The 26568-nt window shown below is 39.3% G+C and overlaps 1 protein-coding gene across 2 annotated transcripts in view; it reads right to left on the bottom strand.

Annotated features, from left to right (window-relative positions):
• The window catches only part of LOC105477182 (tudor domain containing 7), an 81720-nt gene that overhangs the window by 8858 nt on the left and 46294 nt on the right, over positions 1-26568 (bottom strand). For both annotated transcript variants that reach the window (XM_011733564.2, XM_011733565.2), the window contains 8 exons: positions 22739-22925; positions 16218-16329; positions 14359-14561; positions 13228-13362; positions 11011-11097; positions 7919-8053; positions 5569-5679; positions 3153-3655 (listed from right to left, as the gene is read on the bottom strand). In XM_011733564.2, coding sequence (XP_011731866.1) covers positions 3153-3655; positions 5569-5679; positions 7919-8053; positions 11011-11097; positions 13228-13362; positions 14359-14561; positions 16218-16329; positions 22739-22925 — 1473 coding nt within the window. The remainder of the gene's footprint in view (positions 1-3152; positions 3656-5568; positions 5680-7918; positions 8054-11010; positions 11098-13227; positions 13363-14358; positions 14562-16217; positions 16330-22738; positions 22926-26568) is intronic.

The raw sequence follows: 26568 nt of genomic DNA, 5'->3' as shown, positions 1-26568 counted from the left end.
ACCCTGCTGAAACTACATCAACATCATTAAAATGAGAAAAACCCAGACTTCAAGGTTAATATATGAAAGATCATTTTAAAGTCCTACCTAAATCAACATCATTAAAATGAGAAAAACCCTAGACTTCAAGGTTAATAGATGAAAGATCATTTTAAAGTCCTATAGTCTCAAATACATGATTAAAAAGCATTACTACATGAAGGAAAGGAAGATTGTTCCTAACAGCTAAAAGAAAGTGTCTGTGGAGGTGGTCTCTGCTGCTAAATGGCGTAAATTGGCCTCTAGTTGAGGTGGCATGGTCAGTCATTCTCTGGAACAGGTTTACTAACCATAAGCCAGAAGCCCACCAGAATAGCAAGCCCTGTACCACAACACACTTCTGGACTGGGGTTGGCTGGAATGGACTTTTTCTCCAGCGTGTAAACCCCTAGTATAGGAAATCCATGCAGCTGCTATAGGATGAACTACAGAGAAGCCCCAAAACAAAAAGGTCAGCTTTCAACACTGTGACTGGGGGCTTCTGAGGGAACTCCAGAAACTTTCAGACAGGCTCAAAGTGCAGCAAGCAATACTCCATGGGTCCCAGAGACAATTGGGACACAGAAAGGATACATAATATGTACATGAGTTTTGGGGGCCAAACAGACCTGAATTAGAGTCCCATCTGGGCCATTTTCTAGTTGTGTCACCTTGGCTCTTTATTTAAGCTCTGAGCCTCGATCATCTCATGTTTAATATTTAATATAAACTCACTTACAGAAATAATATATGGAAAGTGCCTGGGACATTACTTGGCTAATAATAGGCACTTGGCAAATGGTAGTTATCATCATTATTATTAAAATGAAGACAAGGTACTATAAATAAGAACTTGAGATCAAACTGAAGAGAAATTTTCACATGTGGAAACACTTTTGGTATAGGTTGCTAATTTGTGTAAGCACAAAAGGAGGTAAAAACACTTGGTTTCCACCAATAGCATCATCTTAATATTGTACAGGGCAAATGGGTGGTGGTCTGTGTTTTTAGCCTATAAATAAGTGGTATAGAGCAGTGAAGAGAGAGTCACCAGCAAACTGATGTGCTGTGTTTCTATTTAGTTTTCAACTTTCAAAACTAATGGCGTAAGTGAAGACTTCAGTTTTGACTAGTTTACTAAATTTCAGTACCAGCATCACCTGGAATTTGTTAAAAACAGATTCTGGAGCTCCACCTGCAGAGATTCTGATTCAGAATGCCTGGGGTAAGGAAGAATAATCTGCATTTTTAATAGGTTTTCCAAGTTGTTCTTATGCTGATATAGATTTGGAAACCGCTATAATAAAAATATATATCTAAAATTTCTCAGTCTTAACTTACCATAGTTGGGAACAAGGTTTAGTAAATAGTCCTGAGTCTTAAGAAAAACAGAAGCTCTAAACATTTTATACTGATTCAGTTCATGAAGTTTTTTTAAAAAATCAGATGATCTGTTTTTATATGCAAAACATCCCTGGATTATCTGGGGCAAATTAACTAAAATCCAAGAGTCCTGGTGCAGAATGGTTCAAAGACATGGAGGGCAGAGTGGGGATTGTGAGGGCCCATCCAGTTGATGTGTTCTCCTTCCTACCCAACCCCTTTCCTCCAAGGAGGATCTCCTCACCTGTAATCATCATTAATCTGCACCCCCAGTAAATGATGAACATTAGTTTGGTTTTTAACTGTGATTGAATTATCTTACAAAGAGTTCTGATTGAGGCAAACCTACACAAACTGAATTAAACCTATTTATGTTTGTGGTCATAAATAACACAACAGAAGAAATGGCTTTTTAAAGAAGAAAAGCTTATGACATACAAGTGGTATGTTTTTCAAAATGAGAGCTATTATACTCTTCACTTTGAGAGTTAAAAATTAGTTTTTTTCTTCCATGAAAATGACAAAACTTTATACATGCCTATGTTTGCTATCTTAAAGAATTAAAACATTTCATATAAAAAAAAGCAGTTTGACCTTTTAAACAGAGTTTTGGGGGGTGTGTGTGTGTGTGTGTTGGGGAGGGGTGACTGTTCTTTGTGTTCAGCATCAACAAATAAGCTTGTTCATTTCTCCTAAGCAAGCTGGCAAAGGAAGAGGATGGGCATTGTGCCATTTCCCAGGGCTTCATGGCCTGAGTGGAGAGTGGAGAGTGGGGTGTCTGAGCTTCACGTGGAGGAAACCAGCACATCCTGCAGGGCTTTGGGGAGCAGGGTTGTGGACCCAAATGTGAAAATATTAGAAAAAAGAGTGAACTGCTAAAGAAATGTAAGAGAAAGTATGTTCTCAAAGCCCCAAGGCCAAACAGTAGTGAAATAAGCATTGTTGCTCCTTATGAAAGATGGCACAGATGCCAGGATGCAGCTGACAACATAAAGCAAGAGTCTTGCCATCTTCCAACAAGTGATTTTTCTTCTAGGAATCTATCCCATAAATAAATAATCAGAAATGCAAAGATTTACATTCACTATTATTTATAATAGTGAAAAATATAAGGAAAAAACCTTACATAACAAAATAGAACGGTAAGTAAATTATGATTTCATTGGGAGAAGGGAATTCTGCATATCATAATTAAAATAGCCATTATAAAGGTTCCTGAAGAAATTTTATCACATGGAAAAATGTTTACAACATAATGTTAGGTGAAAAAAGCAGGTACAAAATTATATATACTAATAATATACCAACTATATAAATATGCACATATAAAATTAGAGGAAATACATAAGTAGTTTAACAAGTGTTATGTGTGGGTGGTTGATTTTAATTTCTTATGCTTTTTTATATTTTAAAAATTTTCCACAATATTTTTATTTTTAAAATAAAAAGTCATTAAATGAAAAAAACCTGGTTATTTTCCAAATAAAAATATTTTTCTAATAGAAAAATAGAAAAACATTTAAACATTCATTTTAGATATATAATTGGGTTTTAACAGGAATATGGCCAATAGATTTTTTGATAAATGACATCATTTTAAATACTAGAAAATCGCGAAAATTACTGGGTTTGTTTGACATTCAAAATTCCCATTAGTACAGTTCAAAGTCCCCCTGACTAGATTAAGACTCTGGCATCATTTTACACATTTTTCTTAGGAGTAGAATAAAATGCTTTGTCCAAGGACCTACTTATTTTCCACTTTTGCAGCATACACTTGGTCTTTCTCCACTGCTATGTGGCGCTCTTCAGACACACTGTAATATAGAATCATCTCTTCCATCAGAACTTCCAACTTATGTATCTCCTGCCAAGGCTGGATGACAAAGTAGCCTGGATGACAGGCCACAGGCACATACACATCCATGTGTTCCCCTGGCTTTGATAAGTGGACAGGAGGTGGCAGTTCCTCCGTGGAGAAAGAGCTCGTGTGGTCCACCATGGACTTTTTGATGACATCTGTTAGGTTCTTTCTGAAATTCTCTCCAGTGTTGCCCAACATGGGCATGTTGCCATTTTTGCTGTCGGGAGAGCCAGCTCCACTGGATATGGCACTCAAAAACACATCCTTCTGATGCTTCCACAAGTCTGCATTTGTAATCTGGCGATTAATACTGCGATGAGGATCAGGGAAGTTCTTAGGGGTAAATAAATAAACATGTGCGATCCCTCTGGTTTCATCCACTTTTGTAACCTTTGGAAAACACAAAAAACAATATTAGAAATACAAGTTCACATTAAATTTTGAGAGGCAGTTATAGTAACCGTAATCATTAAAACACAGTATTTTGCCAAACACCTTGCTAAAATCCATTTTATTTAAGGAAAGATAAACGATCACAGCTTGGCAATGAATGGGCTCTGAAGTCAAAATAGTCTAGGAAACAGTGCAGCCTTATGGAAATAAAAAATTTACTAATCTTTAAAAAGTTTGAGAAAACTTTATAACTTGCTACAGGTCATTATCATTGAGAGGAAGGGATTCTATGTATCATGATTAAAATAGTTTAATGACATTTCAAAATACTTAAAGTAGAAATTATAAGTATGATGAACCCCCACCCCCCACGTACTCATCACCCAGCATCAATAATAAAAAACAATCACAATGATGGCAAAATGATTCATAAGCATTCTGCTTAAGGCTGGTGTGTCCTCAAGACTGGGAAAGGAAGGAGAAAGCTCTGACATCCACCACATCTTTAAGCACCCCTCTATCAGATTCCTTGTCTGGTCCTAGTATATGTTCTCACACCCTTCCCCATCTCCAATTACATGGGAGGAGATGGACCTGGGGAGAAAAAGAGGAAGCAAGTTCCACAGAACGGGTCAAAATCAGTTTTACACTTTTTGTCCAGGAGACCTTCTGACTACCTAACCAACTTTGCTCTTTCGGCCAGAGGTGTGTTTGTATGGAAATACCATACATTAATAATTGGGAATGTACTGCTGTATGTCCCAGGGAGCTAGGTAACTGTTGGCTATTCTCATCAGCAACTCTGGTTTATCTTAGTAATGATAATAAGATACTAGCCACATCTATCTTTTACCAAATAGGGCTAGAAATGAAAGGCAGGTACACAGGCTTGAAGAGAGGGAGATAACAGCAAGGCAACCCATCTACAGTAATTTACTTTAAATGTTTTTTTTCCCCCCAACAAGATGCCTCTATTACATTCATCCTCTGAAGTACTAATCAAATACTGACTGCAAATTCATTTTGATATTTACAATACAGAAGTACAGTTTTAAAAATTAACAAAAAGTATTTTTATTGAGTAACCATCCAATATTCTGGCTTTAGGAGCTTAAAGAGTAGCTGAGAAAACAGTGTTATCATGTGACAATTGAAGAATATGAAATAGTATATAATTAAGCATGTAATTGTACACTATAAACCCCAGAAGAATACAAAGACAGAAAAATCAGTGCTAGCTAGAATAATTTAGAGGTCTTCATGAAGATATTTTTCAAGGACATTTCATTTTAAATGTTTATATACAACAGTCATATAATTTTCATCAGTTAACAGAGAAAAATTATCTTCTTAAATTTGTATTCTTGGATATATGAGCAATGTTTTTGATTTAAAGATGCAAAAGTACAGAAAAAGAAACAAGAGCTAGTGAAATAAGTACAGCAGATTAAATAAACTTTAGGAAAAAGAGGCTAAAAACCACAATCATAAACAAATGATTTGTTTATAATCTATGCTACTTTATGAATAAAAAAGAAATAGAGGACTTATTTAAATGATCTTTAGAAACATTCATCAAGAGATCTGTGGTCCCCTGTTGGGGACTTAATTCCTTATCATGAAGCAAAATAGAAATGGAGAACCATCTCTTCTACATTAATAATGGGAAAAACTATAAGAAGGGTTTAAAAATAATACTGGAGACATAGGATAACTTCTTAAATAAAAAAGAATTAAGCCATAAAATATCTTACAGCTACACTTGTAGCCAATTTCCTGAATATAAAAAATGTGTTGGATGTGGAAGCATCCATTTTACAGTGAGATAAAATTCCTTCACAAAAACTAAACGAGCCCTGACAGCTGCCAGCTCCCTTTCTAAATGTATCAGGCCCAATAAGATAACTAACCTTAATGCTACAGTCCGAGCAATTCAAAACAGAATCTCTTAACCAAAGCACTGCATCTGGTGTCCACATGCCAATAGATTGTGGAAGATCTGCTAAACAGCACTTAATGGCCTGAAAAGAAAATATGATGGAAAAGTAAATACACCATGTTAAAATATCTAGTTATGAGTAATGCTAATATTATTTTCCTACAAATCAAATGTTACCAAGATAGCAAGCAACAACAGCTAATAATGACAATTACAGCTCTTGGTTTGAGCATCTGCTATGTTCCCAACTCTATTTATATTACTATTGTCTTTACTCCTTTATGAGCCAGGGCTTACCCCCAGCACTCCATATACTTCCCACCATACAATACTTCTGCATGACAGGTGTTGCAGCCCCATTTCACAGCTGGGGAAATGGACTCAGAAAGACTGCATAAGATACCAAAGTCGCAAAGACAGGGTTGGAACTTTTATCAAGGTCTACCCTCTACCTCAACTTAAAAAAAAAACAAAAAAACCCGTCATTTGGAGGAAATCTGACTCCTGCTGCTTCATTCAGCACTTCCTGAGTACCTCGTGGATACCAGGCACATTTGTTTGCCCTTTGAAGGAGGCTGTAATGAGAATTAAGGAGGGTGAGAAAAACTGAAATCCACAGGTCCCTAAAAGCCTCATTTTCCCCAGTGTTTTTTAGCTCCTACTGTCATTATACAAGCATCTGTAGAATGGCTACAGCAGAGGCTAAAAAGTGACCTCAGGGATTTCCTTCAGCTTCAAGCAAACCCTTGAATCAATGGAAGCAATTTTGTGAAGGCGATGAAACTCAGTTCCAGGATTCCTTTTCCTCCCTGAGCCCCTTCCTGTCTTCCTGCTTTCCTCCCTCAGGAGCTCTAAGTCTCTCGCTCTGCTGGCTGGATGTGGTACCTTTCTTGTTGGAGAAGAGGTCACTCAGAGCAGAGACAGCACACTTGAATATCTGCAGGGGCTGGGCAGGCAACGACGAGTGAGGCAGGCCCAATGGGGCCAGCAGAGGAGAAGGCCCCAAGCTCCTTAGGAGCACTGCCCCACAAGAAGAGTGCTCAGCAGAGTCAGATTTTCCAATTTGTCAAGAGAGAAGCTAGAAGCAGGATTTTTTGTGTGAAATTTTCTAATTTTAAAATGCTGGCAACCAATTCACATTTTTAAAATACTGTAAGAGCCAAGAGCCAAAACTCCATATTTAAGGGTTGGCTTTGGCTGACAGTCCACATTGGTCTGGTACTCTGATTTAGACTCTTGGAGAGATGCTGTGAGCCAGAGGCTTGGGCTAGCTGGTTTTCAAGGTTCTCCCAATCAACAGTCTTCATATTTGTCAAATAATAAACCTAGATAAGGTTATGAAAAAAAAGTTTAGTGATTGCTAATGCCGTAGCATACAGGTGGTACTGTTGCGGACTTTCAGACAGTCGCAGTGGTGGGGCAGATTCCCAACTGCCCTCCAGCCCAGGGGATCTTTTCCAGGTAAGGCTGGCCCTGCATGGCTGTTCCAACAAGAGGTATTATTAAGTCAGAGTAGCACTTAAAGGCCTATCAATTTCCAGAACTATGGCTGAGTAATGGACAGTAAAAATGATTTTGAAAAAAGCTTCTCTGTAATAGTCACGGCTAGAAAAAGCAATGGTGATGGGAGGGAGAGACATGTCAAAAGCCATGCTAATTATGGACAATGTTTTATTCACTGAGTTTGATGGCAGAAGATGTCTTCTTGAAAATATTAGTAAATGGGCATCTTGAAGTTGTAGAATACTGAATAGTTTTATTTTTTAAAAGATATTAATTTGTGCACAAAACCCTCTACTTCTCTTAAAGGTAGTGAGTAGTTCTAAAAACTTCAAAATATTCAAAATCCTTATCATCTGAACGTTCACGAATAAAGAAAGGATTGACTGAAGTTAATCTTTTAATTAAAATGTATGGTGGGGAAGTCACTAAGAAAATGATTATGTCTAAACAGATTTCCAAAGAAAATGGTTACCCAAACTAAAAACTCTAAAAATAAACATTTATACACAATATTCTGGAACTGTATATAAGTCAGCACTGGCATCTAATTATCAAAATGGAACCTGTAACTGGACAATACAGCTTAATGACTAGATGTTCTTGAAAACAAACATTTCTCAAACAACAGTCTGTAAATATGACTGGTCTTGTCTAAGTCAGCCACGTTTTACTTCTGAAAACTAGTAGACAACTACATTTGGACAATTTCCAATTTTCTTAAAAATTAATGAGATCAAAACTGAGAAGGCATCTTACAATAAGATTATGAACACATCCAAATCTGTTCCAGCAAATCTCCCAGGCTGGTAACATAGTACCTGAGGTGGTATTGCAATCATTTCTTGTAGGAACCGAGGTGGAATTTCCCTGAGCTCTGACACTTTCACAGATGTCACAGTGCCAGAGTCCAGGAACTGAACATCAAGAGCTCGGCTGCTGTGAACGTTTGTGATCTGAAATGAGATAAGTGTTGGCTAATTTATTAGCATATTCAAAAGACCAAAATGCTTCTGTGCAATTACATTTTGTACAATCCTGAACTGCATATTAAAAGCAACAGACTAACAATGTTAAAATTTTCCCTTAATTTAAAATGTATTCACTTATTATTATTATTATTATTATTTTGAGACGGAGTCTTGTTCTGCCGCCCAGGCTGGAGTGCAGTGCTGCAATCTTGGCTTGCTGCAACCTCCGACTCCTGGGTTCAAGTGATTCTCCTGCCTCCGCCTCCTGAGTAGCTGGGATTACAGGTGCCCACCACCCACCCAGCTAATTTTTTTGTATTTTTTAGTAGAGATGGGGTTTCACCATGTTGGCCAGGCTGGTCTCAAACTCCTGACCTCAAAAGATCCACCCATCTTGGCCTCCCAAAGTGCTGGGATTACAGGTGTGAGCCACTGCACCCAGCCTACTAAATACTGTTTTAGAGTAGAATTGCTTTCAACACCTAGTTAATCAGTAATAATCAGCAAACTGATAATAAACTGTAAAATAAGTATATTTATTATTTAATATTTAATATTTAATATTTATTATTTCTCCAATTCTAGGACATGATTTATTATAAAATGATTTGATACATTATTATATACTGCTGATTATAAGATAAAGTCTGTTCTCCAAAATATTACAATATAAAGGAAAAACTATTGTTTTGGGGTCAAAACAATAATTACCTTTGCAATTATTTGTATAACTATCAAGAATAAATACATGATTAAACATAGGATCTGCTTTTCACTAATTATTTTTCCTTCCCTGACTTTCCACACATCACTAAGAGAATGAGTACTCAAACCTTTTGTCTACCTTGAAGGTAGACAATCTACAATTTGATAGTAACAAAAATAATACTAGATATTTATCTAAAGTATTTGGACATACACCAAGAAGGCTTCTTTTTGCCAAAAATGCATAACCAAAATTTAAACATGAAGATACTCAAATTGAGAGATACAACATAATGCTATTCTTCAAAAAGTCAGGAACAGCAAAGAAAGGCTGAGTAACTGCCAGACTGGAGTATACTAAGAAGGCATGACAACTAAAGACAATGTGGGATCCAGATTGGATGCTGGAGCAGAAAAAGGACTTTGTGGAACAATTTGGGAAATGTATGTTCTGTGGATTAACTAACGGTTTTGTATTGTCAATTTCCTGGCTTTGAAAATTGTGCAATGGTTATATAGATGTTAACATTTGCAGAAGGTAAAAGGCCAATGAGACCTCTTTGTGCTATTTTTGCAACTTGTAAAAAAGGAAAATTATTTCCAAATAAAAAGTTTAAAAAGTTGGTACGCATACACTTATATATTTTAAACGAAATCACACTTTAAGATCTGGAGAATGCCATGATCTTTCCAACGAGTCATGTTTTTGAAGCTTATACCCAGGCACATATCCCTTGGTCATATGACCCGAGATTTCAGTCTTCTGACATACATTCACATTAATAGCAATAATTACTTCAAAACTGCTACTCTCATTAAAGTAGACATGACCAAGTTTTATTTAAATAATGAAAAAAATCAGTTCAATTTAAGTTATCAATATGTTGCTGCGTAGCATTTAAAAAATTCAATAAAGCAATGATTCTTACCTTTTGGGGGTTGATTTGAGAATCTTACAAAATTATGCATACTTTTCCCCCAAAATATATAATACAAGCATACAAACAATTTGCATACAATTCCAGGAGGGTTGAGGGACCCCCTGAAAGTTGAGGTCCTTGCATCTAGGTTAAGAACCTCTGTATCAAAGGAAAAAAAGAAAAAAAAAAATCAAGCCAATTTTTTTCTTAATTTTTTTTTTCAGTTTTTTTTTTTTCTCTTTGGTTTTGTAGAGATGGTATCTCACTATTGTGCCCAGGCTGGTTTCAAACTCCTGACATCAAGTCATCCTCCTGCCTTGGCCTCCCAAAGTGCTGGTATTACAGGTGTGTGCCACCTCAAACTAGATGAAAAGAGACAGAGGGAGGGAAAGCAACCACAAAAATCCAAAACCTGCATTTTTAAAAACACACCGAAACACAGGATAAACCATAACAAAATGCCTTTCAAGTTCATAACTGAGCTTGCAAGAAAATAAGACAATTGTTAGTGACTAGACATAGAAGAGTATGTGAACATTAAAGCCAAAATAGTCCTGAGCAGGAGACATGGCCTTAGATCCAGGCAGGAGGGAGGGAGGATCTGACACTGCCCCATGAAGCCATAGTTCTTAAAGGGATATACTCTCAATGGAAGGGCAACTTTGGACAGCAATTAAGCAAGATCTAGTAAAACTGAAGATATGCATTCCCAATACCTAGAAACTCCATTCCTATGTATGTATCCTGGAAGACACGGACAGGAAGGTTCAAAAAATTAGGAACGATCTAAATATCCATCATCAGGAAGATAGAGTGATAATATTGGCATATTCATAGTGTTGAATCATACAGCAGTAAAAATAGATAAACTAGAGCTGCACACATCAACATGAATGAATCTCACAAACATAATGAATGAAAAAGCATGACCAATACCTCTTCTACTTATATAAAGTTTGAAAATATTTATTCATTTACCTTTATATTCCATACACATATTCATTAATATATTTCCACTATTTATATATAAAAATATACAGTAAAAGTGTGTATCTACAAGTACAAATACAGTAAGAATATAAACAAGAAAGAATGAGAAAAAACAAATGAAACTGGGGTGGAGGCAGAAGAAAGGAGATGTAAACTTTCTTTGACCGTAACTTCGACCAGGAAACTTCAACCATACTGATCATGTTTTATTTCATAAACTGGTGATGAGTCTGTGAGTATTTATTCCATTTTTTAAAAAAACCTATGTGTATATTTCAAATATTTCACAATAAGTTAAGATTAAAAAGCCAAGTGACTGATTTTTACCTCTACTCGTAACCATTTTCCTTTGCAATGGAAGAGGCAGATTTTCCCACAGAAGGGTAATGAAACAAAGCACTCGGAGGTCATGTGCTACAAAACAGAAATGCATGATACTCTTATTACTCTTAGCAAAGAGCATATTGCTACACCATTAGAAAAACAGATTGCTGTGGCACTGGCAGACTTAACCGACATGTAATCAGACTTCCTGTGAGCCCTTTCCCTGCAGGAAGCACGCTGCAATGGATGCAGCAAATACAAAGGGTTATAAAACTTTTGTCTTGTTACTCCTACATTTGTTGACATCAGTAGTTTACTCTCCCTACATGCACATGGCTCATAAATCAGCATTGTTAACATTTCTAAAAACATTAGCATAAGATCATTATGATTCACTTAGGTACTGGCTCCATCAGTTACACATGAAGAGAGGTGTTGAATCTGACAAAAAGGAGAGCAGCATCGATGAAAAGTGAGGAGGGTGTGCGAGCTGTCTGTAGGCTTATTCTTTTCATCTCTTCACATTTAGATGCAAAGATATCAGTTTTCTAAATTAAATGTTTTCTTTTTTTTTTTTTTTTTCTTTTTTTTGAGACAGAGTCTCGCTCTGTCGCCCAGGCTGGAGGGCAGTGGCTGGATCTCCGCTCACTGCAAGCTCTGCCTCCCGGGTTCACGCCATTCTCCTGCCTCAGCCTCCCGAGTAGCTGGGACTACAGGCGCCCGCCACCGCGCCCGGCTAGTTTTTTGTATTTTTTAGTAGAGACGGGGTTTCACCGTGTTAGCCAGGATGGTCTCGATCTCCTGACCTTGTGATCCGCCCGTCTCGGCCTCCCAAAGTGCTGGGATTACAGGCTTGAGCCACTGTGCCCGGCCCTAAATTAAATGTTTTCTAAAGAAAACATTTTTCTAAACAAATTCTAAAAACAAAGAAATGTTATCAATACAAATATGTATGTCAGTGCCAGTTAAATACCAACAAATCACAGCTGTAAAGATGAAGTCTCCTCTTCCGCTGTAGTTTGAAGTTGGGGGTACCTGCCCATGGTCTCTTTCTGTTCAGGGTGTGTGTTTCTACTCTCCCCAAAGGCAATGTCTCACTTAGGTTACGAGTGCAGTAGGAAATATCGAGTCCTTTTCACCACCATAGGTTATAAGGACAACATCCATACAAATGAGTCACTGGAGTCAGCCAAGCTGGGGGTTTCAGATTTTTCAAAGATAGACTTAAAATTAAACCTCTGTAACACAGAACAAGATAAAGCTACAGGAATGTCTCAGTTCCAAACTGTACTTTGAACGCGGGTTTAAACTGATTCAGTGCATATTCTGGCGTACCTAATCTACATAAGACACTAGATTAGGTACTGTAAGGGATACAGAAAATTGGTAAGGTACAGTCTATGCCCTCAAGAAGCATACACTCTAGAAAGGCAAATAAGTACCCAGATAGCTAACATGCAAACTGAACATGAATGCCCTGAGGGGCCTGATGTGCTTTGTGGGTTAGAGGGAAGGGTTCACTTCCAGGGACGAGGGGATAAGGGCAGAAGTGGCAGTAGGGTTCAGTGATTTGGAAACCACAGCATATTCTGAAATATGACCATAATGTCCTAACGGAGGTAAGGAAACCATTTTAGAAACTTAAAGCACAATAAAACCTCTGCAGAGTTTGATTCAGAAAAAAATACTATAATTAAAGGACATGGAGCTTATTAATACAATTTGGACTGCAGAACCACATTTATCAGGTGGCAGGTTCTCAGATCCATAAAGAGCTCAAGGAGTGATGTCTGAGGAGGAAGATGAAGGCAGAATTGAGGAGGAAAGTTTTATTATCCTCCTAAATTCCAAGGTTTCTCCTTGCCTGAGGCAGAAGAGTCAGCTGGCTCTAGCAGACAGTCACAGGCAGCTGCACTGTGGCATCATCAACTGCATGTTATAAATAATACATCTACTGATTGCTGAGCACTAACTACATGACAGGCACAGTGTCCTCAGGACAATCCTATAGGGTACACACTATTGCTATCTTCGTTTTACAATGCGGAAACCAGTGTTGTGTTTTTCTTTTAAAACTCTGAAGTCTAGAGCTCTTTACCTACTATTCTAGAGATTCCATTTCGGACTACTAAAAAATTGTTCATACTTATGCAATTTAGTAAATTACTCTTGTTTGTAATTTTAGGGCTAATTTTAGAAGTAGAAGAGGTTCTGCTATACCTTGCAATGGAAGTAGTCCTCTATCTTATGTAGAAGGTCATTGAGCTTGTTCAGACCCTTACAAGGCACCTGGCAGTAGAGTGTCCCATCAGAGCAAATATTAGTTACTTTGACATTTGTGTACATGGCGTCAACCTATAACAGACAAAGGATACCTCATGAATGCTTGAGAGCAGAATGCAGCTCTTACCTACCTAAAAGGTATCTACCTAAACATCCCATTACAAGTCTTTGCATTTTAAAATCTTTAAGTTAGAGTATATGTAAGATGAAATGCAATTTATAGCTTAAATGTACAAAACTGATCTAGATTCTTTTCTTTTTAAAAGAAACGTCTAATATCATTTATGTCAAGCACAAAATAGACATTGTGCATACATTCCCACACTCCATTGTCTGGAAGGCCAAGACTATCTTTAATGTTGGTTTATTTTCTTATCATTTATTTAGAAAAAGAATTACATAAACCATGTTTTGCAACATTAACAGAAGTGAAAATAAACTCTCACAAAATCAAATCCTTTATCAGCCTACTTTCTAACCCGTGTCCTGAGGCCACATGAATTTGGATAATTTTAAAAAACCATAATCAAAATTAATATTCAATTTTACCCATTTTTAGTCAAACCATAATAAAGACATTCACAGTGGTTCTACTTATTAAAACAGAAGTTTCCCATTGTTTCTATGAAGTCTTTAAAATGACCATTTTTAACATCTCATCCTATTCTCCAGAGTAGATATTCTATAATTTATTTAAAGGCTTCCTTCTTTTGGGGCATTTATGTTCTCCACATTAAAAAAATGTTAAAGCTAATAATAAACATCTTCATGGACCCAATTTTCCCTTCTTTTGTGTTATTTTTCCTTATTATCTTTACAAAATAATCTCATATAAAATCAATAGATGCTCTTTGTAGGAAATGGAAAATAAAAAATCTAGTTCCTAAGAAACAATTACTCTGAACATTTTGGTATTTTTTCCCCTTCCAGCCCCACTCCCTCCTTTTTCCCCCCTCAATGTAGATGTAATCTGTCTCTATCAATTGTTAGCCTAAAATGTGTAATATTCTGGTGATTTTTCTCTCATACAAAATGTGTAACAAGTAACAACAGTGATCACAGTGGTACCTGCAGGTGAACCTCTAGTGACTTGTCACATATAGCCTTCAAGCAGGTGGCATTGATATTGATATCATCTTCTCCTGAGGTATCATATAGAACAACAAGTGGAATGTCAGCTTTGTCAAGTATTTCCACTGCAAAGATCTTTCCACAAGTTAAAGACTCAACCACCTTCACTAGATCAGGGTCATCACTTAGGACTTCCAAGCCTGAAAAATATTGAATCTTTTAATTTCTACTTAATTAGCAAAATCATTTCAAGATGAATAGATGGATTGTGTCTGTTTTGACCATTATTAAAATTATAAGCCTACTGCAAAATTATTAAATTTTATATGAAAAAGCTTTGTCTTATAACCTTTATCTTACCTTTTAGGTTTTAAAAAAATATAATGTAAATGCCCTTTTGAATGATACACTAAGGCAGGCAATCTTAAGACAGAGAAAAATGGATAATCAATCAATTTCCACCTTGGGAGAAACAGTCTTCACTTTATACAGGAACACATATTTAAAACCAAAAACCTAATACTTATGAGAAGCCATCAATCATGTCTTCCAGTCATATGCTTGTAATGCACTTCCTACATACATACAATTATTTTTCTTATAAAATGAACATTTATTGGAAATTGAGACAACCATATTATTTCTTTTTTACTGACCCTTAGGATACCAAAGAATCTTCTGATTTATCAAAGAGAGATTAAGTAGTGTTTAACATAACACAGGTATTAGGTGAATTTTGTTGTAGTCCAACTACTCTTTAAATTCTTAGAAAACTGTAGTTCCACATAACATATATGACAATTCTAAGTTAATGTATTAAATGAATTAAAACTAGCTCATATTTTCCCCAATGGTACTATAATGCCTATTTCCATATTTTCCTACTTTAAATCCACAAGCTAAAATTCAGACTCCTCCTGAGTTTTTTCTTTTTCTTGTTCTGTTCTCCAGACATAGAACTTTGAACTTTTCTCAAACATTTAATTTCAACACCCTAAATCCTGTTCTATGCTCTTGATACATTCTTTCCAACACCAACTTCTACAAGTTGTTAACAAGTTTTAAAAATTTCTTCAGGTTTATCTCACAGACAGATAAGAGTCAAACCCAGCTCCTGTGACATAAGAATTCATCCCGCTGAGGAGGAGGCATTTTTTCAGAGTACTCATTTTCATGAAATAATTATGATCATTTTCTGCATTTGGCTCAAGTCCCCCTGGATGGTGCATATTTCAATGCCTTTCCTTATCATGAACATGACCAATGTGTCCTCTGTCCTTTAAGTTTATCCCTACACGGCACTCTCATACATGTGGATTCCTCTGTTTCCTTTAGGAGGAAGGAAAAGAACAATGATACATCTACTATGCCAGAAACTGCAAGTGACCTGTGATCAAACTCATGCTTGGGCATATGAGGGTGTGTCAGTCACACCCTCACAGCATCACCACAGTCCATCTCAGCAGGAAAGGGGCTGAGAGTCACCTCACAACATGCTGAACAACATATTGAAACTGATCAAATGTCATGAAACAGGGCCTCCATCAATTGTTACTAGGGCAGTTAGAACAAGAAAAATCCCTTTAAGATGGCTAATAGACATTTTTATAAGAAATTATAATATGTTTTTATATATAACATAAAATATAAAAACATTACAACATTTTATAATGGTATCTTATAAAGAACACATTCGACATGAATTTAAACCTTTCAAGAAGTAACATATTATAACATGAGATACTTAGTCCATTTTAGGATTCAACCATCCAAATATATAACCATCCAAATATACCTTAAAAAAATAGGTAATAACCTATTGAAAAGGAGAGAGCTTTTAAAAAAGTTCCTCTTACCTGCAAGCTTACATTTTGTAGCTTGAAATGAGAGTGAACAAAACTTCGGGTTTAATTTGTATGCTTTGTTTTTTTCAACATTTTCACTAAAACCGTAGTCAACATAGCACACCTAATGATTAAAAAAACACAATGTTTAGTTCTTTATCCTCTCTTTAACAAATCCATTTGATACATTTAATTGGCTCAATCTTATTCCATAATCAGCAAGCTGAGTGGCACAGTGGCACCTGGAAAAAGCTGGGGAGGTGCCCCTGACTTACCACAGAAGAGAAAGACTGGAGCTGAGACCAAGGAAACCAGAGCTCCTGGTTCCAGGCCCCAGTCTTCTACCTCACCCTCCCCCTTCAAAGGGAAGAACAAGACTGCTCAGCCCCGCCACCTTGCTGTTGCCAGTCTCTCAGCAGCCTATCTACCTGGTTCTGCCAACTCTGCTCCCCTTCCCTTTGGTACTTTCATTATAATGCCTGCATCAGCTTATTCTTCTTTAAGTTACATATTTCCACCTGTTCCCTGGACAGCAGTGTTTGTTTCTATGGCAGGCATCATCCTTGTAGTATTTATCAGATTCTAAATCCCCAAAGCAGCATTTGTGATGCTTGCTCTCAGCTACAGTGCTTCCAGGGACCGAGATGCTTCATCAATGACAACAATGGTATCACTGCTGAACAGCATGGAATTCTAAACTGGAAAACAGGTGTACCTACTTTTTTCAAGGGTGTGAAGCTGGGTTAGGCCTTCTTTCAGCTCAGCAAAAGGCCCTAAGTCTGCTGAACAGAGGTCTGTGTTTGCAGAAACCTGCACAACTTTTCCTCACCATTAGCACAGATTGTTAAGAGCCTGGATATTATTTTTAAGAATATTTACAGAATCTTCAGTTTAAAAGGATTATATAAACACAAAGCCTTTTTTTGAGAAAAATAAAAATCTAGAAATATTAAGCTATGGTTTAGAATAACCAAGAATCTAAGGGAAAATGTTGAAAACCTAATATGCATCTCTAATTAAAGCAGATGATGGTTATTAAAAGAAACAAAGCAGACAAAACAACAACAAAAACCAGGGCAAAGTCTTGGCCTTAATACCAAGTAACATGAGGTGGGCTCCTTTCACTGCCTCCCTGAAAATAAAGTCCACAGCCCAGCTTCTTAGTACCTAGATTATGGTACTAAACACACGAAACAAAAACCCTCCCCAGCAGAGAATCTAAGGGAAAAAAGCAGAAGACACATTAACTCCGTGTCCTGGCCATGTGATAAGCGGGCCTGTGGGGCCTGTCTACCTTGTATCAGAAAGATCATCTCTTAGAATCCACATCTGACTCAACACTGACTTAGGCCTAGATCGCTGGCAGGGCTGCATGTCAGGCAGCTGGCCTTTTAAGTGCACAAGTCTATTTCTCCAATCCCAAATTAGCACCTGTTTTTGCTTCTCATAGGCCTCAGGAGTCAGGCAGCTCTCATTTCCTTTAATAGCTATCGCCACCTACAACCGAGATTCTGTTCTTCCCAGGCCCAAAATGGAGATAACGTGGTCTGACAATAGGACATAGCATGTGAAATCATGACTCCTGGGAAATTCAGAACATATTCTTAGCACAAGAACAGATTAAAGAATAACTGCTCCAAAGCTTCAAAGTGTTTCTGAACTGTTTGTAGCTTCTTTTCTTGTTTTTAATCATACATGTTTGTATGGCAACTGCAGTTTATAAAACACTTGTCCATGCATTGTCCAGTGTGACTCTCACCACACCCTGCCCTGTGTCCTTTGCTCTGTGAGGGCTCAGTAGCCTCTCTCTCTCTCTCTCTCTCTCTCTCTCTCTCTCTCTCTCTCTCTAATGTCCTGGGATCAGGGTCAGTAGTCACATAATCCCGGCATAAGGCCCCAGTCCATTCCTGGTTCTCTGGCACCATCAAGTGGCTAAAGGTCTCCCAGCACTACCTATCACCCAGCAGACTGCCCTGGGAAAAGGGCCTGGGTCAGGCCAAACTGGCGCCAGCCTGAGCGGGTGACCATATCTCCTGTTTCTCCTATTCACCAAGGATCTGACAGGGAAAGCAAGGAGGGAATCAGTACTTACCACCAGACAAAGTTCAATTCAAGTGAAGCAAGACTGGTGCTAAGTAGCTGGGGTTTCTCCAAATAAAGGGAGAAATCGTCTCTGTCAGCTTCATGGGGATGTGGGGAAAAAGTTTAGGCCTGGATTGCTACAATCACTGCTGTCCCAAGAGCTTGCTGCTGCACAAGATACCGAACTACCTTTTTCATTCTTCGCATCCAGCCCATAATTCTCAGCAGCAATGACGAGGCTGGTCACTCCCTTCGTCATGAGATGCTTTCTTTTTCTGGCTTCTATGACACCACTCTCTTGGTTTTTCTTCTTTGGCCATCTTTACAGGCTTCTCTGCTCCCCTTATGCCTCCATGTAAATACTGAAAGGTATCAGGACCTGGTCCCAGGCCCCTCCTCCTCTCTACGTGTATTCCCTCTCTAGGTGATCTCACTTCGCCCTGTGATTTCACACAGCACCTATATGTACGTGTATTCCCTCTCTAGGTGATGTCACCTCGCCCTGTGATTTCACACGGCACCTATATGTACGTGTGTTCTCTCTCTAGGTGATCTCACCTCGCCCTGTGATTTCACACGGCACCTATATGTACGTGTATTCTCTCTCTAGGTGATGTCACCTCGCCCTGTGATTCCACACGGCACCTATATGTACGTGTATTCTCTCTCTAGGTGATGTCACCTCGCCCTGTGATTTCACACGGCACCTATATGTACGTGTATTCTCTCTCTAGGTGATGTCACCTCGCCCTGTGATTTCACACGGCACCTATATGTACGTGTATTCCCTCTCTAGGTGATGTCACCTCGCCCTGTGATTTCACATGGCACCTATATGTACGTGTATTCTCTCTCTAGGTGATGTCACCTCGCCCTGTGATTTCACACGGCACCTATACGTACGTGTATTCTCTCTCTAGGTGATGTCACCTCGCCCTGTGATTTCACACGGCACCTATATGTACATATAGTCTCTCTCTAGGTGATCTCATCTTGCCCTGTGATTTCACACAGCACCTATATGCTGATGCTTCCCAACCTGACACATCTCCAGTCCTAACTGCTCCCTGAGCTCCAAATTCATCCATGTGACATCTGATAGCTATTCTCAAACCTAGCAGGTCCTATGAAATTCTCAATTGTTCTCCACAACGGTTTTTCTGATGTCCCAATTTCAACAAATGGCACCAATATCCAATTGCTCAAGCCCCAAACCCAGTAGCTATCTTCAATCTTCTCTTCTGCTTACCATCCACTTCCAACAAGTCAGTGTCCTGTCAGCTCTATCTCCAAATATATCCTGAATCTCTTCCACTACCACCATCTTCACTAATCCAGGTTACAAGGTAGCTGGCTATTACAACAGCCACCTAACCAGTATTACTTTTCTTCTGTGCCCTACAATCCATTCCCCACAACAGTCCTAGAATGATTTCTGAAGCATCTAAATGAGATCACATCACTCTGCCTATCTCTTGCTTCAGAGTTATTTTCTATCATGGTGCCTTGGTTATTTCCTTCATTGTACTAAAATTGTTTTGTGTGTTTACTGTATGCTTGTCATCGCTCTTTTCTCACTAGAATGTAAGCTTCTTGAGAACAAGGACTTGTATGTTTTGTTCTTGGCTCCAGGAAAAAGTGAAAAAGTGTATCAGGCAGATACAACATGATGAGAGTATCTGAATTTACAGATAAGCAATGAGGGAAGTTAAATAACTTTCCTAAGGCCACGCAGCTAGAAATGGCAGAGCTAAGACTCAGTTCTATCTGACATGAGAGCTTGAATTCCTGAAGGAGAAGGAGGGAGGGAGGGAAGAAAGTGATTGCCCTATAGACTTCAGACTGGGAAATATCCTTGTGGAATATCCGCATTATTTATCGGAAATATTGTTACACTGTTAATGTGTCACTAGGATTTACATATGATTCTTCTCTTCATAAGAAATCTCTGTGCCTTAAAATAGCTTAGCTTTTGTTGAACTTCCTAAGGCCCCGGGGAGTGAAATGGCCAGGAAATAGTTTATCTAGGAACGTTTAGGGATAGTTATCTCCTATCAACTAGAGACCCAGAGGAATGGAGGGACTTGACCAAAGGCACACACCCAGATACAGGCAGACTCAGGACTAGTGTCCAAGCCCTGTGTTCTCCATTGGCCCAGTGATCATCGTGGTCCTTAGCTTCTTCCAGGTATCAAACTTTATCTAAGTACAATTTATACTGAATAAAAGATACCCGTTTACAATACAGTTTGATGGGCTTTGACCAATGTATATATCCATATAATCATCAAAATAATCAACATATAGACCATTTACACCACTCCAACAGTTTCCTCTTGCCCTTTGCAATTAGCCCCCCTCCACCTCCTGTCCCAGGCAACCACTGATCTGATTTCTATCACTGCAGATGAATTTTACCTGCCTTTTTTTTTTTTTTTTTTTTTTTTTTTTTGAGACGGAGTCTCGCTCTGTCACCCAGGCTGGAGTGCAGTGGCCGGATCTCAGCTCACTGCAAGCTCCGCCTCCCGGGTTCATGCCATTCTCCTGCCTCAGCCTCCCGAGTAGCTGGGACTACAGGCGCCCGCCACCTCGCCCGGCTAGTTTTTTGTATTTTTTAGTAGAGACGGGGTTTCACTGTGTTAGCCAGGATGGTCTCGATCTCCTGACCTCGTGATCTGCCCGTCTCGGCCTCTCAAAGCGCTGGGATTACAGGCTTGAGCCACCGTGCCCGGCTTACCTGCTCTTAGACATCATTTACACGAAATCATACACATTACTCTCTTGTGCCTGGCTTCTTTTGCTCAGCACAAAATCTGTGAGGTTTGTCCATGAAACTGTTTATATCTGTAGTAAATTCCTTTGTATTGTTGAACAGTGTTCCACTATATGAATAAACTATAATTTGTTTTTATGATTCCCCTGTTGGTGAACATTTGGGCTGTGTCCAGTTTGGGGCTATTAATAATAATGCTACAACACACATGTATGTACAAGACACCTTGTGGGCCTTAGGGGTCATATGGTAAGTGTTCATAAGAAACTGGCAAACTATTTTCCAATTTTCAGATTTTTAAAGTCAGTCAAATTACTTAGAATTCGTGCCTCTGTAGATTCAGCTAGGAAATTTCCTAAATGCCTCTACAGATGGGAAAGGGTGGCTGGGTGGTTGGGTGAGCTTACTTCTGGAGAGGGTCAGGGCCTCTCCTATTGAGCAACCTGCTAAGAAACAGCAGTATCCCTTTCTGACCTCCTAACTCCCACTTGTAGCGGGGGGTGGGGAGTTCAGTGGCCAGTAACTGAGGTACTTAAGCCTGGGTTCAGGGACTGGTCATTTGCACTCAATGACACATATAGGATTACGAGCTGGCAGCTGATAGTGGCACACGGAATAAGGTTTTGTATTATGGAACAGAGGCTGTAGAAATAGAAACATATTTCCCTGCTTGCAAAATCTAGAGAAAACCGAAAGATCTTAGATACATTCCCCTCACAGTCTAAGAGTCCTCTGTATAAATACAAGGGACTATAGAAGTGGGGAATGAGGGTCACCCTTCTACACAGTGTCCTTCCTATCATGAAGGGCAGAAATGAACCCAAGTCTTAAAAAGCATTTCCCTTTAGGGAAGGGAGACATCTTAACACTCGAGAAAGAAAAGACTTTTTCTCCCTCCAAATTCTCTATCAAGTAGCAGGCCCATGATTCAAAGGATAAATTCCAAACAGACATACAGCTTCCACCCAGATAGAAAGAAGTGACACATTAAAAATACACTAGTACAACTGACCACACAGCACATGGAGCTAATATATAATTTCTCTGCATGTTATTTGGGTGTTCCAAGGCCCTGAGACACTACCCTCAGGGAAACTGTGCTTCTTGGTCTCTGCATTGACAGTATGAAGAGGCAAAGGGCAGAGGCTGATATTCACGAATGGAGCCAAGCCCAGAAGAGTCTGCTGGGAAGAGAGTGGCAAACGGGCCCACTGGCCTTTTCAAGAGGGTGGAGAAGGCTACGCTGGGGGCAGCTGTGGAGAAGGACCTGTGTCTTGGCTACAGAAGAGGGAGAAGAAGAATTGTCTCCTTTGGTCTGTATGGCTTCCATCACTCCAAAGTACTGGCCTTGATAAGAAGCCCACAGAGTTCTGGTCAGTATTCATTATACATCCCCTGGGAATAGGAAGTACCCTTCCCTGATTGGATAATGGGTTATGAATACTCCCATGGGGAATTTATTTTTTTTAACTAAAACTCTTGAGATAATATGACTACCACAAATTTAAAGGCTGACAGGGATAACCTTTTACAGATATTATTTTTTTAACTTCCATTGAAAACTACATATAGTTATAGGATACAACATTTAAATTTGAAAAATGTAAAAAATATCTACATTTGGAAAATAATAAGGCATTTGTATCCATAATGCTATGACAAAGTAAACAGTGCTTGCCTTTATTTTGTTCTCTTCTGTTGAGATGACCTGTGCTCGTAACCAGGCGTCCTCCTCGGCATTTACGGCCAGCAACTGCCCAACATTCACGGCCTGGACTGGTATGACCTTAGGATTCTTACTGTAATATTCCTTCATCTCATCTTCCATTAATTCCTGAGCAGCAGAATAGTCTTTGCCCACATACCTGAATCAGTTAAAAGAAGAGAACGCAAATGAAGTAACCTAGAAGAAGAAAAGCAATAGGAATTTGTTTATGTCCTTCTGTTTTCTCTGTTGCCGTCTTTGGTTCCAGCCTCAGACTTGCTTATATCAACAGGGAGGAGAACGTGTATTCAGTGAAATACTTATCTCTTGAAAAAGAAGATAAGGCGGCTGGGCACAGTGGCTCACACCTGTAATCCCAGCACTTTGGGAGGCCGAAGCGGGTGGATTACAAGGTCAGGAGTTTGAGACCAGCCTGGCCAATATGGTGAAATCCCATCTCTACTAAAAATACAAAAATTAGCTGGTGTGGAGGCGGGTGCCTGTAGTCCCAGCTACTTGGGAGGCTGAGGCAGGAGATTTGCTTGAACCTGGGAGGTGGAGGTTGCAGGTTGCAGCGAGCCAAGATCACACCACTACACCCCAGCCTGGACGACAGAGTGAGACTCCCTCTCACCCTCTCAGATAAGGGATAATGGAGATTGCACAAAACACACACCAAACAACACAGCAAACGTTTGGTCCAACATATCCCACAACAACAAAAAAAAAACATGGAGCAATCCAGACAACGAGAGGGCATAACAGGAAGCAGTGATAGTGTCCTCAGGAAGGACAAAGCTGAGAGAAGAGTCAGGAAGGGGAGAGAGGAGGAGACATGGAAAATGGAGACACCAAGGAGGCCTGGAGGCCAGAGAAGCGAGGGTCGACACTGGATCTTGACGAAGGCTGCTGGAAATCTTTACAGATTACTAAGAAGAGAATCTAGAACACAGTTTTGCCCTGACAAGGGCTGGGTCAAGCTTTGAAACTGCAATGAAATTTTACTAGAGAAAAAACAAAGCTTTACGTACACTAAACACAACAATGTGACACCCCCTCCAAACTTATTAAAGAATTTGAACACATTACAACAAAATGTTGACTTCTGATACCCTTAAAAGAGGTACCATATTCTAGTCAAATGTCTCTAAAATTGTATGCTTGTTGAGAAACATTTATTTTTCAGGATTATGTCCTTATTTCCTTCTACAATTTTCTACTGTTGACAACTGTGGTCACCTTGTTCCAGTTCATGTTATCAAAACAGGCTACTGTTTTCTTGCGCTTTAGTCCTCAGAGATGATCATCCAGGGTCTCTTTCTAGGGTGTAAAACCTGGCATATCAAGTTTGGGTCATGTAACAGAAGCTGTTCTAGTCATAGGATCAAGGCCTTTTTAGCTGGAAGGCTATACCCTTAACAGCACCAGCATCACTTGGCCCAGGAGACGGGGGAGATGCCACAAGAATCTTGTTCTTTGTATTGTTCCAGGTTTTACCCAGGCTCCAAGTGGGCCTGTAGAGCTCTAAGAAATGGTTCCTTTAGGGCTAATTCTATGTATTCTTGGTAATTATCACCAGGGCAGAAGATGCCATAGTCAAGCTATTCATTACAAGGGGCGGAGGGGGGGAACACCTCAGAAAGTCCTACACAAAATGGAAACCATGTGCAATGGCTATTCTAAAATGAAATATTATGTGCATATTATTGGCTTCAGAAATAACTGCAGAAGCTTTACCATACTCTTATAGTTTAAATTTATTCATTTATTTTTTTGAGACAGGGTTTCACTGCTACGCTACCTAGGTTGGACTCCTGAGCTCAAGCAATCCTCCCACCTCAGTCTGCTGAGTAGTTGGGAGGATGTGTATGTGCCACTGAGCCAGCTACTATCATTTAAATGTATTCAGCTTTGCAAATACTAACGCATTGCCTGGAATGCAGTTGCACTCTTGGCTCTGAAGTCCTCCAGAAGGTCTGCAACTGCACCCAAGTGCCCATTTGCTGGGACCTAGAGTCTCACTGGGCCTCCCCCTAGCTCTGCTACGTAGCCCTGGGTGCTCAACTGGCAGAGGCCTGGGCTGCAGCCCTGATGTGGTGGTCTGCCAAATACAGGCTCCTGCCAGAGGGGAGGATGGTGACAAGAAATGGCTTGGGATCTGCAGGCAGCTTCTCTTCTCTTAAGCAGCCAGGAGAGAAGGAGGGCTGCACAGATAGAGGGAAGAGGGAGGGTGTTGGATGAGGCAGAGTACAGGACTGACATTACAGGTGTATGAGAGTGAGTAATGACGAGAATGAGGTCATATATTATCCTCAAATTACCTGAGCGAGGGGGGAAAAGAATGATGGATAGGTCAGTTTAGGGATGCCCTAAATATGAAGTTTTACAAAGTTAATTTTTGAGACAAGGGATTCCCATATTTGAGATGAGCGTTCTGCCATAGTACCCTCCAGGCGCTAATGAGCCAGAGATTCAGCTTCCAGTGCCTACTGCCTGCCTGGGTGAAGATGAGGGTACAGAACAGGGTTCAGTCTGGTGGAGGTTTGCAAAGTCTTGTGGGGAGGGCAGAAACCAATAACCTAGGGTCAGCCTAATGGCAGACATTACCCATCTTGCTTGCTGGTTGCCAGCCATTCTGCTGAACACATAAAATGCTGACACCAGGATTTAAATTCCTACTGGGAAAAGGTATTTAAATAATCTGAAGACCCTGGATACAATCATCCTGGAACAGATTAGAACCTTTCTACTAAAGTCTTAGAATTGATCCAGACTCCTGACAAACCTTGGTGTGAACAACAGAAACCATGTGATTGGTCCGGCCCGGTGCTTGGTCTCTGACTATGGCACCAACAATTACTGGTTAACAGATACCAAAAGATCCTGCCATGGAAGTTTCTTTATAGTAGAGTTAAATGGTGAAAGGTGGCAATGTGGCCTTCAATATCTGTCCTTTCCTTCAATACAATAGTGAAACATATTGGGACCTCTAACCCTTAGCAACCTATTTATATCTTCAGGCCACACATCTTAGAATAAAAGCTTTATCCTCTCTAAACTTTCTGGAGGTTCTTCTAGTTTGAGCATCTGAAGATACTAGGTTCACTTTATTATCTCCTCAGATTTCATTTGTTCAAATGGAAGAGCTTTAAATTTTTGAGCTCTTCTTTCATTGAAGGATTCTGATTATTTTTTGTGGTTCTTCTTTGGGCCTTTCCATTTCAGTTAGGGTCTGGAGGAGTGACAGCCCAAACCAAAGGATCACTTGGTTGAAGGAGCCCAGATTCTGTTTGCTTCAGCATTTTTCTGATCTGCCCAGACATGGCCACACCCTGGACTGGTGCCTCCAGGGGTTCAGCTACATAGATTCCCATTATTTTTCCCAAATGGAGACTACAAATTATAGTCTTTCTATATTTTCCATGTATTCTGCATTTTCTCCAAAAATCCAAGACAGGTGCCTGGAGCTGGACTGTTTTTTGTTATTCTAGTTATTGTCAGCTACTTAGGCAATGATGCCTCCTCTCAGACAACGATACTGAAAGACTCAAACAACAGATCCCCTTTGGGTCCAAGGTCTAATCTGATGTATTATACAAGGAAAGCAGCTCTGAGCTATTTTTACTTTTAGGAAATACTACATAGTCTGAGATTAAATAGTATTATGTAGCGTGTGGGGCACTTGCTTTTTCTGCGAACTAGGTATTGCTTTTGACATAATATAGTTACCATCAAGTTTTTGACATAAATCTTTTTTCAAGTTCATATTATCATTCCAATTTTTAAAGTTATTAGTAATCTTA

This window comes from Macaca nemestrina, chromosome 14 (assembly GCF_043159975.1).
Source record: "Macaca nemestrina isolate mMacNem1 chromosome 14, mMacNem.hap1, whole genome shotgun sequence".
NCBI classification, from domain to species: Eukaryota; Metazoa; Chordata; class Mammalia; order Primates; family Cercopithecidae; genus Macaca; species Macaca nemestrina.
This window is presented reverse-complemented; position numbering and strand designations above follow the sequence as displayed.